The sequence below is a fragment of the Rattus rattus genome, chromosome 3 (genome assembly GCF_011064425.1).
Source record: "Rattus rattus isolate New Zealand chromosome 3, Rrattus_CSIRO_v1, whole genome shotgun sequence".
In the NCBI taxonomy this organism is placed as follows: domain Eukaryota; kingdom Metazoa; phylum Chordata; class Mammalia; order Rodentia; family Muridae; genus Rattus; species Rattus rattus.
In genome coordinates, this window is record NC_046156.1 from 49,483,119 (window position 1) to 49,498,156 (window position 15,038).

The 15,038-nt window shown below is 46.8% G+C and overlaps 1 protein-coding gene across 1 annotated transcript in view; it reads right to left on the bottom strand.

The window, feature by feature from the left end:
• The window catches only part of Aknad1 (AKNA domain containing 1), a 38,270-nt gene continuing 23,232 nt past the window's right edge, over positions 1 to 15,038 (bottom strand). Inside the window, exons 8-13 of the mRNA XM_032896657.1 lie at positions 12,187 to 12,284; positions 8,840 to 8,962; positions 8,650 to 8,757; positions 4,078 to 4,156; positions 1,059 to 1,188; positions 1 to 378 (exon numbers count right to left, since the gene is read on the bottom strand). Of these exons, the coding sequence (XP_032752548.1) occupies positions 250 to 378; positions 1,059 to 1,188; positions 4,078 to 4,156; positions 8,650 to 8,757; positions 8,840 to 8,962; positions 12,187 to 12,284 (667 nt within the window). The 3' untranslated portion in view covers positions 1 to 249. The remainder of the gene's footprint in view (positions 379 to 1,058; positions 1,189 to 4,077; positions 4,157 to 8,649; positions 8,758 to 8,839; positions 8,963 to 12,186; positions 12,285 to 15,038) is intronic.

The window sequence follows — 15,038 nt, forward strand, 5'->3', positions numbered from 1 at the left end:
AAGGTATTCGTTTTATTGTGTTTATTTCATTACGAATTAGGAAGAACATAGATTTATTTTCACATAAATACATAAATGCCAGAGGGCTTACTTTGCGTTGTTTTTTTTTCCATTTAAACACTTTGCATAATTCATTTCTTAAAGTTTTAGTGTTTTCTCTAGAAAATCATCTTCCTACATTATGTCACAAGTAAGATATTTTGGAGAAGACCCAACACTAACACTTGGCTGCCCGGGGTTGATTTAGTGCTATTTTAGCTGCTGTCTCCATCGCTGTGCTCTGGTGAGGTCTTCTGCAATGGATTTGATCATTTGGTCGGTGGTTTTTTTCAGTTTGGTTGCTGTCCTTAAGGCATGATCCAAAGGCAAGTTTAAAATCTACAGAGAGAAAGCCCACACATTTTAGTTACATAAATCTACTAATGTCTCTGATCATTGGATCCACTCATTATTAAACATTACAGGACGGAATCTTTGGAGCATTCTGTCTCCACAAGCTTTTATTTCTGTTTTTTGAGGGTTGGTCTCCTAGGCAACCAGTCTGCGATGGAATGTATTTGTCAAGGGGAGGGAGAGGAAAGAGATGAACACACGACTGATGAGAGTGAGTCAGAGGGGGAGGAAAGCAGCCCGATTCCCTGTTCCTGCCACAGAGAAGAACAGCTCTCAGGGCCCATCGACAAGGACTGAGAGTGGGCACCGACTGACACCACACAGGCATATGAAAGTAACCGAGGTTGGTGTCACCAGTCTGAACACAGTAGGCGCCCCTGACCACAGTCACTGCGACAGACGGGGGCCTTCGAGCCTGGGCCAGGGCAAGCCTGCAGAGGAGGTCCCACCCACCAAACGCTTTCTCCAGGAAGTTTCCTTTGGATTTAGTTTAGGAATAATGAAAACCATGTGGCTGTTGAGGCCCTGCACTTTTAGGGTAGCGCTGAGCAGAAATTGTTCTTAGAACATTTTCTGAAGGCCTGTCCTTTACTGGCTCGAAAGCTAGCTTGTCTGTGCTCACGAAGGCCAGGTGCCTGGGCTGCGAGGATTTTCCCGGTCCTCACCTTAGATTCTATTTCTTCCGTGCTGCTGCTGACACATAAGGACTGGATTCTAGGAATCCTGAAGAAGCAGAGGTGGGGTGACGGTGTTGCAAGGTCGGAGGTAGGGGTCAGGTAAGTCTTGGGATGTTTTCTAGAAGACAAAAGCATATTGTTAACCTATGTATGGCCCCTACACACACACACACACACACACACACACACACACACACACACACATGCACGTTCTCCTTCTAGGCTCCATGATGGCTGGGTGCATGTGTGAGTGTGTGCCTGTGTGCATGTGTGTCTGTCTGTCTGTCTGTCTGTAGCTGAGGGACCCTGTCTTTTACAATATTCATAACCCCATGGAACCACAGCTAACTTGAAGGAAAAGTGGTTACTACAGCCAATGAGGTCCATTCTTCCAGAACTGCTTGTTTGTTGTTTTGTTTTGTTTCTCCAGAACAGAAAGAGCCAAAGAGATTCTTCTTCACTTGTTATTCTTTTGGGGCCAACCTTTTACCCTGCATATTTATAAAACAAATGCACACAAAAGCCAATGATACTACCTTGGCGTGAGTTCACCCAAGCACCAATCATGCATGACGAGGCAGCAGGGAAAAGAAGGCAGTGACTCTAAGTCAATGGTTCTCTCTATGCTACCTCCTGTCCTGTGTCTGTCATGTGACACTGGGTTCAGGCCGACCACTGCATAGCTCTGCTGAACTGTTCCCTAGTCTATATGGAGAGGGGCTGCTACAGGTACTGGCCCATAGGTCTGTGGCAGAGCCTCATGCATTTGGTCCCTCTGCTAAACACAGCTTTGGGACTGACATGCGTGAGGAGTATCTCCTCCAGGATGTCGCTTCAAATGCATGTCACCTCAGAGTCTCTGTGCCCCTATCACATTCATATCAATTGGTTCTGAAGTTCACTTAGCACATCGGAGCCATCCTCCAGGTGAGAGGCTTTCTGCCTCTTGGGGTGGCAGTGTGGTGCAACAGGAAGTGCAGGGGCTTTGGAGCCCTCCCCATATGAAGCTCCCACTGCCTCCAACAGGAGCACAGCATTGTCAAGTACTTCACGTGTGAGTCTTTTAAAATGTGTTACGTCATACATGTATATGATACGTTTGTATGATGCGTTCTGATCCCACTCCATCTCCTCCCATCAGCTCCCTCCCCCCTCCTACCACCAAGTCCCCATCCCACTTCAAATTTGGTGTTTTGCTTTTTGTTTTTTGTTTGTTTGGTTTTATTTTGAAATCTAATATAATTTTAAGCCAAGTACCATTCTTGGTGTTTTCTAGGTAGTCTTGGTGAATCTGGTCCTCTTATTCCCATTTTAAAGTAGAGGCTTGGGGAGGGTAAGTCACCTTTCCAAGGACAGATATGACATAAACCTAAGATGTCTCCAAAAACTACATTCTTTTGTTGATTTGGCTTCCTTTTTTTAATGACTTATATTTGTGTATATGAGAGAGAGAGAGAGAGAGAGAGAGAGAGAGAGAGAGAGAGAGAGAGAGAGAGAATGTGTGTGTATGTGTGTTCGCACACTCATAGAAGCCGGAAGAGGACCCTAGAGCTAGAGTTTCAGGCGTATGTGAGCCACCTGGTGTGGGTGCTGGGAGTCAGACTACAGTCCTCTTTTGTTCTGTTTTGTTCTGTTCGGTTCTGTTCTGTTTTGTTTCAGACAGTCACCTTATTCAGCCCTGACTGCCCTGTCTTGCTCTGTAGTCCAAGCTTGCCTCAAACTCACCCATTCTCTTGCCTCAGCCTCCGAGCTCTGATTACAGGTGATCGTGCTATGCCTGACTTCAAATTTTATATTTTAAATCACTGTATTTTTCTGGGTAGCAGGCTCAGGCTTGAATTTGTCTGGGTGAATAGCCTGGACTATTGCCACTCTGCCCTGTTATCTGTTCTATCTTAAACTCCCAACGACAGCTTCCCAGTATCTCCCTGAGCCAATCTTCCACGACCCCAGTGGAGTCTCCCACTGCTGCCTTGTTTGACCTCTGGCTCCAGTGTCTGTTCCTCTAATCCACTCCTTGTTTCTCACTGGCTGCAGCAGTGTTTTGTATTTAGTTTTGTTTTGGTTTATGAGACCATCTCCCGGCTGGCCCAGAACTCACTATGTTACCCAGGCTGGCCAGAACTCTTACCTAAGCCTTCTGAATGCTGGGACTGCAGACGCAAGTCACTAAGCTTGGCCGCTACAGTGCGCTCCTATAATTCTATAAAAGTCCCTGTTTTAAAAGTCCCTTGGCTTCCCGTTGTTCCGAAGAATCTGAAGCAGGCCTTTGCCTGCTTCGTCTTGCCTCTGCCACTCCCTTTGGGCTCCAGGCACACTGACTGACAGGTTCCTGAACTTGCTCACGGGCCTTTTCTCCTCAAAATGCCTTAATCTAGAGTTCTTCACATCCCTCCTGACATCCTGTGATAGTTCAGTCATAGATACTTTGCCTCTGAGCTCAGGTTCTTAAACCACCAAATAAGGCCAGTAGCACTCTGCGTGCTCCCTTCTGACATTCACGACTCCTCCATCAGAAAACCAAACTCAGGGGCAGACACTGCTGCTGGCTCTGCCTCCACACCGAGCACAGAGTCCTGCCCTGGGCACTTAGACATTGGCTGAATGAACAAGTCAGTGACTGAAGAAATACCAGTTAGATCTAGGCTTGAATTCCAGCTCTACCAGTGACAGTCCAGGACAAGAAATCTCGTCTAGGTAGTTAAGTGGTATAGTGTATGCACCTGGATACAGAAACTCGATTTCTTGTGTGTGCGTGCACACGTGGGGTGGGGTGGGTGTGTGTGTGTGTGTGTGTGTGTGTGTGTGTGTGTGTGTGTGTGTGTGTTAACTTTAAGGACAGAGTCCTATTCTGCACCCACTGGTCTCACACTCACCATGTAGCCCAGTCTAGACTTCAGCTCTCGGTAGGCCTCCTGTCTTGGCCCCTCAAGTTTAGAGAACATGGGTGAGAGCTGCCGCCACACCTGGCTTTGCTTTTGTTCTTAGTAATAATGAAAACACTTACCCTGCTGCAGAACCGTGCTTGTCTCCAAAAGGTTCTGAGTTCGCCCTCCATGACCAGATCCATTTTGCTTTTGAACAAGCTGAAAAATGTTAGCTGTGATTAAATTCAGAGTATCAAAATGGCCTTCACTGAGGTGGGGGCCAGCCTGGTATACACTGCAAGTCCCAGGCAGCAGGAGTGAGACAAAAACAGGGAGCAAGAGGAGTTTTGCCAAAAACAAAAAGCCAGAGAACTCCCAATGGTGGGGATGTGTTCCTCAACTTTGCAGCACGGGTGAAATAGTTCAGAAAAACGTGACAACTGTGTAAGCAACAGAGTAAAAGAACACAGAAAACAATTTTCTTTCAAGAACTCTGAGTTCATGAAAAGAAACTCAGCTTTATTTTTAAATGCATTTGTATTGCATTTATTGATTTATCATATGCAGTGCACACACGCCATGCCCCTTGCCCATGTGTGGGTCAGGGGACACTGGCAGGAGTCGGTCCTCTCCTCCACCACAAGTCCCTGGCACTGAGCTCACATCGGCAGGCATGGCCGCAAGGACCCTCACTGGCCAAGGCACCTTAGTGGCACCCATTTCTGGTTCTCACTCTGTATCCGAGGCTGGCCTTGAACTCGCAGCAGTACTCTTGACTGTTAGTAGTGCAGATGTGAACCATGATAACCAACAGGAAACTCCAGCATAAAACTCTCTTGCGCTCGGAAGACTAAGTCAGGGGAATTGCCGTAAACCCAAGGTCAGCCTGGGCTGAAGAGAGAAACCCCACCTCAAAATACAAAATAAATAGATATTTATACATATTTATATAAATGATATATTATTATTATAAAATATATTATATAAATATTTATTTCTATTTAATTTACTTGCAGATATTTGTTTGTTTGTTTGTTTGTTAGCAAGTAAGAGACTAAGAATTTATGTCCCTGGGTGTCATATGTGATCGGTATTTTTTTCAGCTGCAGGCCACTCCATCTGGTGAGCATAGGCAGGGAACCACTTCCAAAAGGTGAAACCCAAGTGCATTCTAGACTCTTCACGGATTTTAGCACCAGGGGCTTAGGAGACAAAAACTAAGTCCAGAAGAGAAACTAAATGATGAAGAGAAACATGGAGGGTTACCGTGGAAACCAAGGAAACAGCCAAGGAAGGAGACAAGTGTGTATGGGGGGCAGGGGTCCTACAATATTCCAGAGTGTATATGGGGTCTGCGTTGTCTGTTCCAGAGTGTATATGGGGGTGTGCACTGTCTGTTACAGAGTGTATTTGGGGGTGTGCACTGTTACAGAGTGTATATGGGTGAGTGCCCTGTCTGTCACAGAGTGTATATGGGTGTGTGCACTGTCTGTCACAGAGTGTATATGGGGTGTTCACTGTCACAGAGTGTATATGGAGTGTACACTGTCACAGAGTGTATATGTGTTAGTGCACTGTCTGTTACAGAGTGTATATGGAGTGTACACTGTCACAGAGTGTATATGTGTTAGTGCACTGTCTGTTACAGAGTGTATATGGAGTGTACACTGTCACAGAGTGTATATGTGTTAGTGCACTGTCTGTTACAGAGTGTATATGGGGGTGTGCACTGTCACAGAGTGTATTTGGGGGTGTGCACTGTTACAGAGTGTATTTGGGGGTGTGCACTGTTACAGAGTGTATATGGGTGAGTGCCCTGTCTGTTACAGAGTGTATATGGGGTGTACACTGTTACAGAGTGTATATGGGGGTGTGCATTGTCTGTTACAGGGTGTGTATGAGGTGTGCCCTGTCTGTTACAGAGTGTATATGGGGGTGTACACTGTTACAGAGTGTATATGGGTGAGTGCCCTGTCTGTTACAGAGTGTATATGGGGTGTACACTGTTACAGAATATATATGGAGGGTGTGCACTGTCTGTCACAGAGTGTATATGGGGTGTGCACTGTTACAGAGTGTATATGGGGGTGTACACTGTTACAGAGTGTATATGGAGGGTGCACTGTCTGTTACAGAGTGTATATGGGGTGTACACTGTTACAGAGTGTATATGGGTGAGTATCCTTACAGAGTGTATATGGGTGAGTGCCCTGTCTGTTACAGAGTGTATATGGGTGAGTGCCCTGTCTGTTACAGAGTGTATATGGGGTGTACACTGTTACAGAGTGTATATGGAGGGTGTACACTGTTACAGAGTGTACATGGAGGGTGCACTGTCTGTCACAGAGTGTATATGGGGTGTGCACTGTTACAGAGTGTATATGGGGTGTGCCCTGTCTGTTACAGAGTGTATATGAAATGCATGACTGCTCCACCTCAACCTGCTTCCCACATTTGAAAACTTGGTTGCCAGTTAACAGGGATGCTTTGGGAAGTGAAGAACCTTTAGGTGGAAGTAGGACTTAGCTGGAGGAAGTGGAGCACCGGAGGGTGCGTGTTATGGGTAAGAGGCTGGCTCTGTTTCCAGCCAGCACTATTTTTCCTGACTAGGAAAGATGTAACCAGCCTTCTCCAACCCCAACCACCAGCTCTCTCTGCTCTACTCTTTCAGCCCATGAGCCACAATAAATCCTCCCTTGAGTGTTCTGTCAGGAGTAACATGGCTGTGATAAGTAACACTTCAGTTGCGGAGGACCCCCCTTTCCCTTCCTCTTCCTCCGCCCTCTGCCCTTCCTACTCTGCTCTAAGTCACTGGTATCTCAGAGAGAGGCTCTGCTCCTTTCCACCAGACCAGGACAATCAGCCCAGACTGTTCCTCAGTCCCAGGACACAGGGCGGATGTCAAAAGGTATGGATTTAAGCAGTGTTGGGCCATTAACACAGATGCTAGTGAGTTCGATCTCAAGTGGCAGTTGTCTCTAAATGTAGCTTGGAGTTTACTGGAACCAGAAATACACATTTGAAATGAGCCCAGTGCCGTGGGATTCAGTTCTAGACCAGACTGCAGATCGACACCAGATTCCATTGTCTCTCAGATGAGGAACCTGACGGTGTTTCCACAGCTCCCTTTACTGAAGGTTCTTTTCCAAGACTGAGGGAAAAATGGCATCTGCCCCTAAGCCACTCAAATATCTCTAAGGGAGTTCAGGATCACCCTTCAGTGTGTCCGTGGCATTTCTCATATGTGAAGTCCAGGGCCGGGCTGTAGTTCAGTAATAGAGCACCTGACTTACCTGTGTGAGGCTCCAGGCTCCATTCCCTGTACCATAGAAGGGGAAGAAGGAAGGGGGAGGGTATCAGGGGGATGAGAGGAGGAGGGGGATGTAGAGGAGGAAGAAAGGCCCAAAGACCAAGAATACAGCAAAAAAATCCACAAGGAGCCTTCAGCAGGATCAAAGTGACTCACTTCGGGAAAATATGTCCAATTGAGGATTTGTCAGATGGGGAGGAGGGAGAGGAGCCTGACTAAATTACCTAAGTGGCATTCTTTGGTGTGGGGCATTGACAGTTGTGAAACGTGAGAAACATTCTGCCTAGTGCTTGCCTCCGAGAGGAAGAATTCTAGAAGGATAGAGGAAAGGACTTCTCTGTTAGAGAAGTGGGTGTGCAATTAGACAAGATGGATGAAGCAAAGAAGTACAGGCCAACAGGAACCGGATGTAGATCTCTCCTGAGAGACACAGCCAGAATACAGCAAATACAGAGGCGAATGCCAGCAGCAAACCACTGAACTGAGAACGGGACCCCCGTTGAAGGAATCAGAGAAAGGACTGAAAAAGTTTGAAGGGTCTCGAGATCCCATATGTACAACAATGCCAAGCAACCAGAGCTTCCAGGGACTAAGCCACTACCTAAAGACTATACATGGACTGACCCTGGACTCTGACCTCATAGGTAGCAATGAATATCCTAGTAAGAGCACCAGTGGAAGGGAAGCCCTGGGTCCTGCTAAGACTGAACCCCCAGTGAACTAGACTGTTGGGGGGGGGGCGGCAAGGGGGAGGATGGGGAGGGGAACACCCATAAAGAAGGGGAGGGGTAGGGGTTAGGGGGATGTTGGCCTGGAAACCAGGAAGGGGAATAACAATCGAAATGTAAATAAGAAATACCCAATTTAATAAAGATGGAGGGGGAAAAAAAGTGGGTGTGAGTGGCTGCTGAATGAAACGGATGTAGCGTCTCCCTGTCCTCACAGCATCCTTGGGCCTTGCTTTTAGTACTTACCACATTGGCTTTGAGTTCTCCTTTCTTAGGTCCAAGTCCCTTTAAATTAGGAAGGTCTTGGGAGGGAGGTGCCCTGCCTTTTTGTGTCATCTCTATACATACATGTGGCGTTTCCACTTTCCCCTAAGATTGCAAAAGTGTACACTGGAAATTAACATGTCTACGTGTATACTCTGGACACTGAGTAGGGAGAGTAATGGAGACAGCCATCCGTCGGTTTGGAGTGTACGTTTGCCCCTGACTTAACTGGTACAGCACCTCTAACTTACACTGACAGCATTTCCCAGTTCCCAGCCCCTGCTCAGGCTCTCTGCCACCCCCAGGCAAGCCTGAATTTCCTGTAAGTGCAGGAGACCCAGGCAGCCGTCTAGAGAGGGCGGGGAAATGTGGTTATTGACACAGACGGGGTCATACAGGAGACTACTTACAAGATGAAGAGATTTTATTTTCATGTAAGACGTGAGACTGGACAAAGGTGAATCCTCCTCTGTGATTTAAGTCATCTTGTCCTGGAGTGTCATATCTATAATAAAATTCTGGAAGGGAAAGGTTGAAGAGACAGCCTGTAGCCTGGGAACCGTGACTGCGCCGACCCCTCCTGGAGCAAAGCCTTCTCACCTTTCGGTGGGTCTTCCTCGCAGACTCTCTGGGAGTTCTGCGTCTTGTTGCCGTCCGCCTCACATTTGTTACTCTGCAGCCCAGTGCCAGAATCAGGACGGAAGCTGGGCCCTGGATCAGAACCTAAAAAGGTAGCCGGAGTGTAGGTTTGTCAAACAGTCAGGTAAAGTGTGGAGCGTAGAGCGCCGGTGTGCTGGGCCCACTGTGGCTATGGTGAGACCAGAGAAGACCAAGGTGATTAGAAATACAGGCCCAGGCAGGCATGAATCACAAATGGGGTGAGGGTGAAGACCTGGGGCTCACACCTGGCTCTGCCACTTATTAGCTGCGATGGCTGAAATATCTACATTGATTCTTCATATCATTCATATGTGTATATGTATATGTGTATATATATATGTGTGTATATATATATATATAAAACATATATATTCTATTTATTTATTGAAGCAGGCTCTCCCTACATAGTCCTGGATATCCTGAAACTCACTCTGTAGACCAGGCTGGCCTCAAACTCACATAGATCCACCTGCCTCTGCCTTCCGAGTGCAGGGATTAAAGGGGTGAACCACCACACCCAGCGACTACTCGCTTTGAAAGATGGCACCTGGGTTAGGGTTTGGCAAAACAGCTGCCTGGCATACACAGTGCCCTGGGTTCCAGCTCAGAACTACAGGGAAAACGAAGGTGCTGGTCTGAAATCCTTGGGTATGGGCTTGTGTCTAACAAAGCAGCAAAGACAGTCTAATACCCGCCCCCATCCTTGCCGGTGAGGAAGCTGTCTGTCAAATATCAATGACAAGCAGAATGGCCTATTGGATGCTCCACTGAGTCTCCCTGTCAAAGACCACGTGAGTGACCCTCTCTGAAGCCAGATCCTCTGGTCCCTAGTGAAACCTTCAGGCAATCTTAGCCCTGATGCACATCCTTCTTGAGAACTCTGTGCCTGCCTGAACCTTTCGCTTGCTCCCAAATACCAGAGCCACAGAAAGTGCCAGGTAACGATGGCTATTATTTGGAGCCATTAGTTCTGGGGGACATTGTTACCGAGTGGTAGGGAAGTAGTACACCAGGTCTCTGACCCAGTTAATTTCTCTGAGTTGTATTTCCTTACCAGTACAATAAATATAATTCTCATCCTACAAAGGTGTTGTAATAATGAAAAGATACCACATCAATGCCCTTTACAGTAACAACCAAGGGCTCACAGGGATGGAGAGCTAATTCAGAAGTTAAGAGCATTTGCTATCCTCACAGAAGGGTGTTTAGTTCCCAGCACCCACACGTGAGCTCACGACCATCTGTTACTCCAGTTCCAGGGGATCTGATGCCCTCTTCTGGCTTCCACCAGTGTGATATATGTGTGTGGTGTGCATAAACACACAGTCAAACACTCATACACATAAAAACAAGTAAGTCAGGCATGGTGGTGCATGCCTTTAATATCAGCATTTGGAGGCACAGGTAGTCTGTGAGTTTGAGGCCATCCTGATCTACATAGTGAGTTCCAGGACAGCCAGGGCTGTATAGAGAGACATGCCTCAAATAAATAAGTACATCTTTAAAAAAAAAACAAAAAACTGTGGGGTTGGGGATTTAGCTCAGTGGTAGAGTGCTTGCCTAGCAAGCACAAGGCCCTGGGTTCGGTCCCCAGCTCTGAAAAAAAAAAAAAAGAAAAAAAAAAAAACTGTGTTCATATGTTTTTTTAATCTACTATATATAAGAACATAAATCATTTTATATACCATAAAGGCTGGCGGGTTACTAAAGCCCATAATGCTACCACTTGGGAGACAGATCAAGTTCAAGGCTGACCTCAGATACATAGAAAGTTTGAGGCCAGCCTGGGCCATATGAGACCCTGTCTCAAAACACAAAAGCCTTCCCCAATAAGAAACCGCCATAGAATATTTAGTCCTGGCTGCAGATAGATTCGAGAAGGTATTTTGATATGTAAAGTGTAAAACATATCAGTGCCCACATCTTCCTAAGGCTAAATGAACAGTTCTGAGGATTTTTTTTAAAGTTTGAATTGAGACATTACAAATACTTTATTATTTGATATAAAAATAAAAAGGTCTGGGCTGGGATGTGGGTCAGTGGCAGAAGACCTGCTTAGCATGTGTGAGGCCCTGAGTTGTGTTCAAGCCTCTGCACCATCAATGACAGCAACAGAAAGTGGGCAGGGTGCCACCTGCCTGTCATCCTAACTGCCTAACTGAAGCAGGAGAGTCCAGGAGTTTGGGGATAGCATAGGTAACATACAAGACATTCCCTTTGAAAAAGAAATAAACGTAATGAGTTCATCTTGATATATTTTCAGTAAAAAAATTTTTTTTTCCAAAAAATGAAACCCAAGGCTAAGGAGAAGAGTCATTATCAGCATGTTACAATGCTGGCCTTACATCCCTACAATACAATTGAGAAAAGGAAAGACCCTCCTTGAAAGGGCTTTGAAAATTCCTGGTATAAGCATCAAGTTTAGCGAGCATTCAGTCCATGAAGCCTATTAGTTGAAGATGTAATGTATGTACATGCGCGTGCGCGCGTATGCATGCATACTCAAGCGTCCGTGGAGACCAGAACAGGCGAGCCTCCCAAACTTGAGTGCTGGGAACCAAACCCTGATCCTCTGCGAGACCAGTAAGTATTCATCACTGCTGAGACACCTTTCCAGTCCTCCAAAGCTCCTATTTGAAAATATACAATCCCCAGAGAAGTAAATTCAGAACCAAGTGGGATCTAACAGGATGCTGAGTGCCCTCAAGGCTCTAGGCACAGGGAGCATGCGCATAAGCACACAGTGTCAGCTCTCTGGCCTGCACTTCAACTCAGCTATGAGGAACTGATGCGGGCAAGCTCAGAAGCTGCCTGAGCAGGCAGGCCTCTGGGTCACCGCTCTATCACCCTCGGCGGCTTGGCCAGGGTACGTTTCTCAGCTTTAAACCGTCTACAGAGCAAGGCTCCTATGACTAACGTCGTGGAGTCTCACATACTCGTGCCCTCTTTGCCTGCTCCCGCCCCCAGCTCTCTCTGCCTCTGTGTAATGCGTGGGGATGAGTCAGCAGCACCTACCACAAGGCTGGTAAGCTTGCCAGGTGCAGTTATGGGTCCAGCTTAGAGCCGGTGCCGGGCATAGTCTAGAAGCATGTGTTGGATTTTACTCTGCTTAACCACTCCCTAAACAGCCCATTACAGTTCTTCGCTTTTTGAAAAAGGGAAACAAACACCATTCTAGTCAAATGTCATGCTATCACAATGGCAGATGGCTAGCTGGGACTCGCAGTCAGCAGATCGAACAGAGAGGGATCATTAACAACTCCGTACACCCAACCCCTCCAGCTTACCGAGAGGCCAGTCTTGGTGTGGTGTTTTTTCGTGGTTGCTACTGGAAAACTTCCCACAGTTGGTCCTTCTGTGTCCCCTCTTCTCCATTTTCTGTTTCCTTAAAAAAATAAATAAGGTCTCAAAATTTTAGTACTAATGTGGGTAAACTGAAGACTTAAAATTTCTCTGGTATTCTCCAGGCTGGTGAGATAGTTCAGTGGGTAAGGTTGCTTGCCACCAAGCCTAATGGCTTGTTTGATCCTCAGAACCTACATCGTGTAGAAAACTGATATCTACAAGTTGACCTCTGACCTCCACATATAAGGCATGGCACATGCCTACGCACGCGCACACACACACACACACACACACACACACACACACACACACACTACTTCAATGTAAAAAGAATACACATTTAAAAATCAATTTGCAGTACAGAATTATAACAATTGGTGTTTTCTTCATAATATATCAAAATCGGTGTGCGTGTGTGTGGTGTGGTGTGTTTTGTGGGTTTTTTGTTGGTTTTATTTTTCAGGAGAGATCTCACACTAATTAATCCAGGCTGCCCTATAACAACAATTCTCCTGCCTCCAACCTTCAGTACTGAGACCATCACACCTGCCTAAGAACAATTCTTGTTTGGGGAAGAAGGCACACTATACATCGCTATACATTAATTAGCACTGGTTCGGGGAAGAAAGCACGCTATACATTAGCACTGGTTCAAATGGCTCTAAGTACAAACTAAACAGAGTCCAGCAAGGTGGGTTTTGTCTGAGGGGTTAATGGCTAGGAACCTAAAGTTCGCTTAATAGCATTTGGCCACCAGGGGGCATCAGAGGACACAATTACTATCTGGAGCCGTCTTTGGCCCTTGTAGTTTAAGCCTCCCTTCACACAGATTCTAACTCCTCCAAAAGAATTTTAACTAATAACAGCTTTTAACAACTCCCTTGCTCAGCCCTGGGATACAGTAAAAGCCCCTGGAGGGGAGTGCACGTTCTAGTGTGAAAGGCACGGCGTCTAGGACATCATGGGACAGATGGGGCTGGCTTGCCCAGGGCTGGTTGAAGAACTTGGAGCTTTGCTGAACAAGCACTTTCCCTCCCTCCAGCTGTGCCAAAGTCCGACTGTAGTCGGAGAGAGGACCCCATTTGGGGTTTCGGGGATGGGACTGGAAAGCCAGGCCCTTTCCAGCTGCCTGCTACTCTTGGAAAAACATGTCCTCCTCGTGAGTCATATATTTCCTCACACCTCATTTTCTGTCTCCACCCTCTGCCGCTGAGGCCTGTCAACATCTGCTCTCTGAATGGGAAGCTTGGATATCGTTCAAGGGAGTTCAGGCCAACACATCGATTACATTTCTCTGCTGCTTTTAGACTCCTCTCCGCACTCAGATCTGGCCAAACTGAAGAGCCCAGAGCAGGCCGTTTTCCAGCGAGACAAAGCAGCTAACATTTACTCTCCCATCCCAAGGCCTGCATCGGAAACAGCACTTGGATGTATATTAATGTATCCCATCAGGATATTTACATTAGACAGTTTACAGTGGGTGTATCATTGGGCTTTGTGAGGACGGCACAGCTTTCTGGTCAGTGACTAATTCCTCAGGACTATTACAGAGATTGTGATTCCAGTTCCCAAGTCATGTTGTATACAGTGGCTTCCCAGAGCGAAGCCGCAAAGTCGCCTGTGTGATTCTACACTTTCTTCCCACCTTCTTGGTACTTTAACGCTCAATCGAATTTTTTTTTTCCAGTCAGTCTCATCATGGAGCTGTGTAGACCAAGCTGACCTCTAACTCAGAGATCTCCCTGCCTCTCCTAAGATTAAAGGTGTGGCCCCACGCCCAGCAATCAAAATCCTTTATAAATGTCAAAGTATTTCATTAGGCCTAATAAAAATCTTCTTTTTAAGGATCCCAAATCTGGATTGCTAGTTAATTCAATCCACTAAAAATCGCAAGCCCGGTCTGCCCAGGTGAGTAAGGCTCAGGGGTGCCCTATGTTTAAGGGACCGCTCAAGGGGAACACAGACCCAAAGGCTTGAAGCTCTCACTAGTCCGTGCCAGGCAATGCATGGGGCTCTGGAGCCCAAACCCAGCTGTTTCTTTTCTAGGGGCAGAACCGTAATAAAGCGCTCATGACAGGTGGCTCCCGTGGAAAATGGCTCTCTGACAGGAAGCTACAGTCCTCCAGACCTTGTCACTTACTCTTATCGGAGCTGCTTATGGACTTAAGCAGTGCTTGCAAAACAGTTCGTCCCTCCTTGACTCTTGACCTTTCCAGGTAAAGCAGCCCAGGTAAAGCACTAAGAGGCGGGGCCTCTCTTGACTGATAGGCGCTATAAACAAATGTCTTGAAGCCACCCACATAGGCCAGCTGGTGCTCCATGGGTGTTTCAAAGCGGTACTGACCTCCCTTAGGGTTTATAGCTTACAGCTTGTTAATGCCGGAGGATTTCTTCCTTAGGAATTCAAAGGTCTGCCCAGAGAAGAGGAATGGGGCTTGCTTCCAGTGAGACCCAATAGGAAAGAAAGACTGTGTGTGTGTGTGTGTGTGTGTGTGTGTGTGTGTGTGTGTGTGTGTGTGTGTGTGTGTCACATGATGGAGTGTGTCAATGGCAATGTAAGCAGAGACTGCTCTTCACCTTATCTCCTTGAGGCAGGGTCCCGGATGAACTGGGAGGCTGGCCGACCTTCTTCTGGGAGAGCTGTAGATGTGGCAGAACGCTTGTGTAGCCTTGATTCATTTTATCCTTGCAACAAAAGAAAATCCCTACATCTTCCCAAATCTGTTCATCCTGGGGTGGAGGGTGGAGGGCTTTGAAAGCAAGGTGAGCATGGGGGAAGGGAAAGAATTCTCTC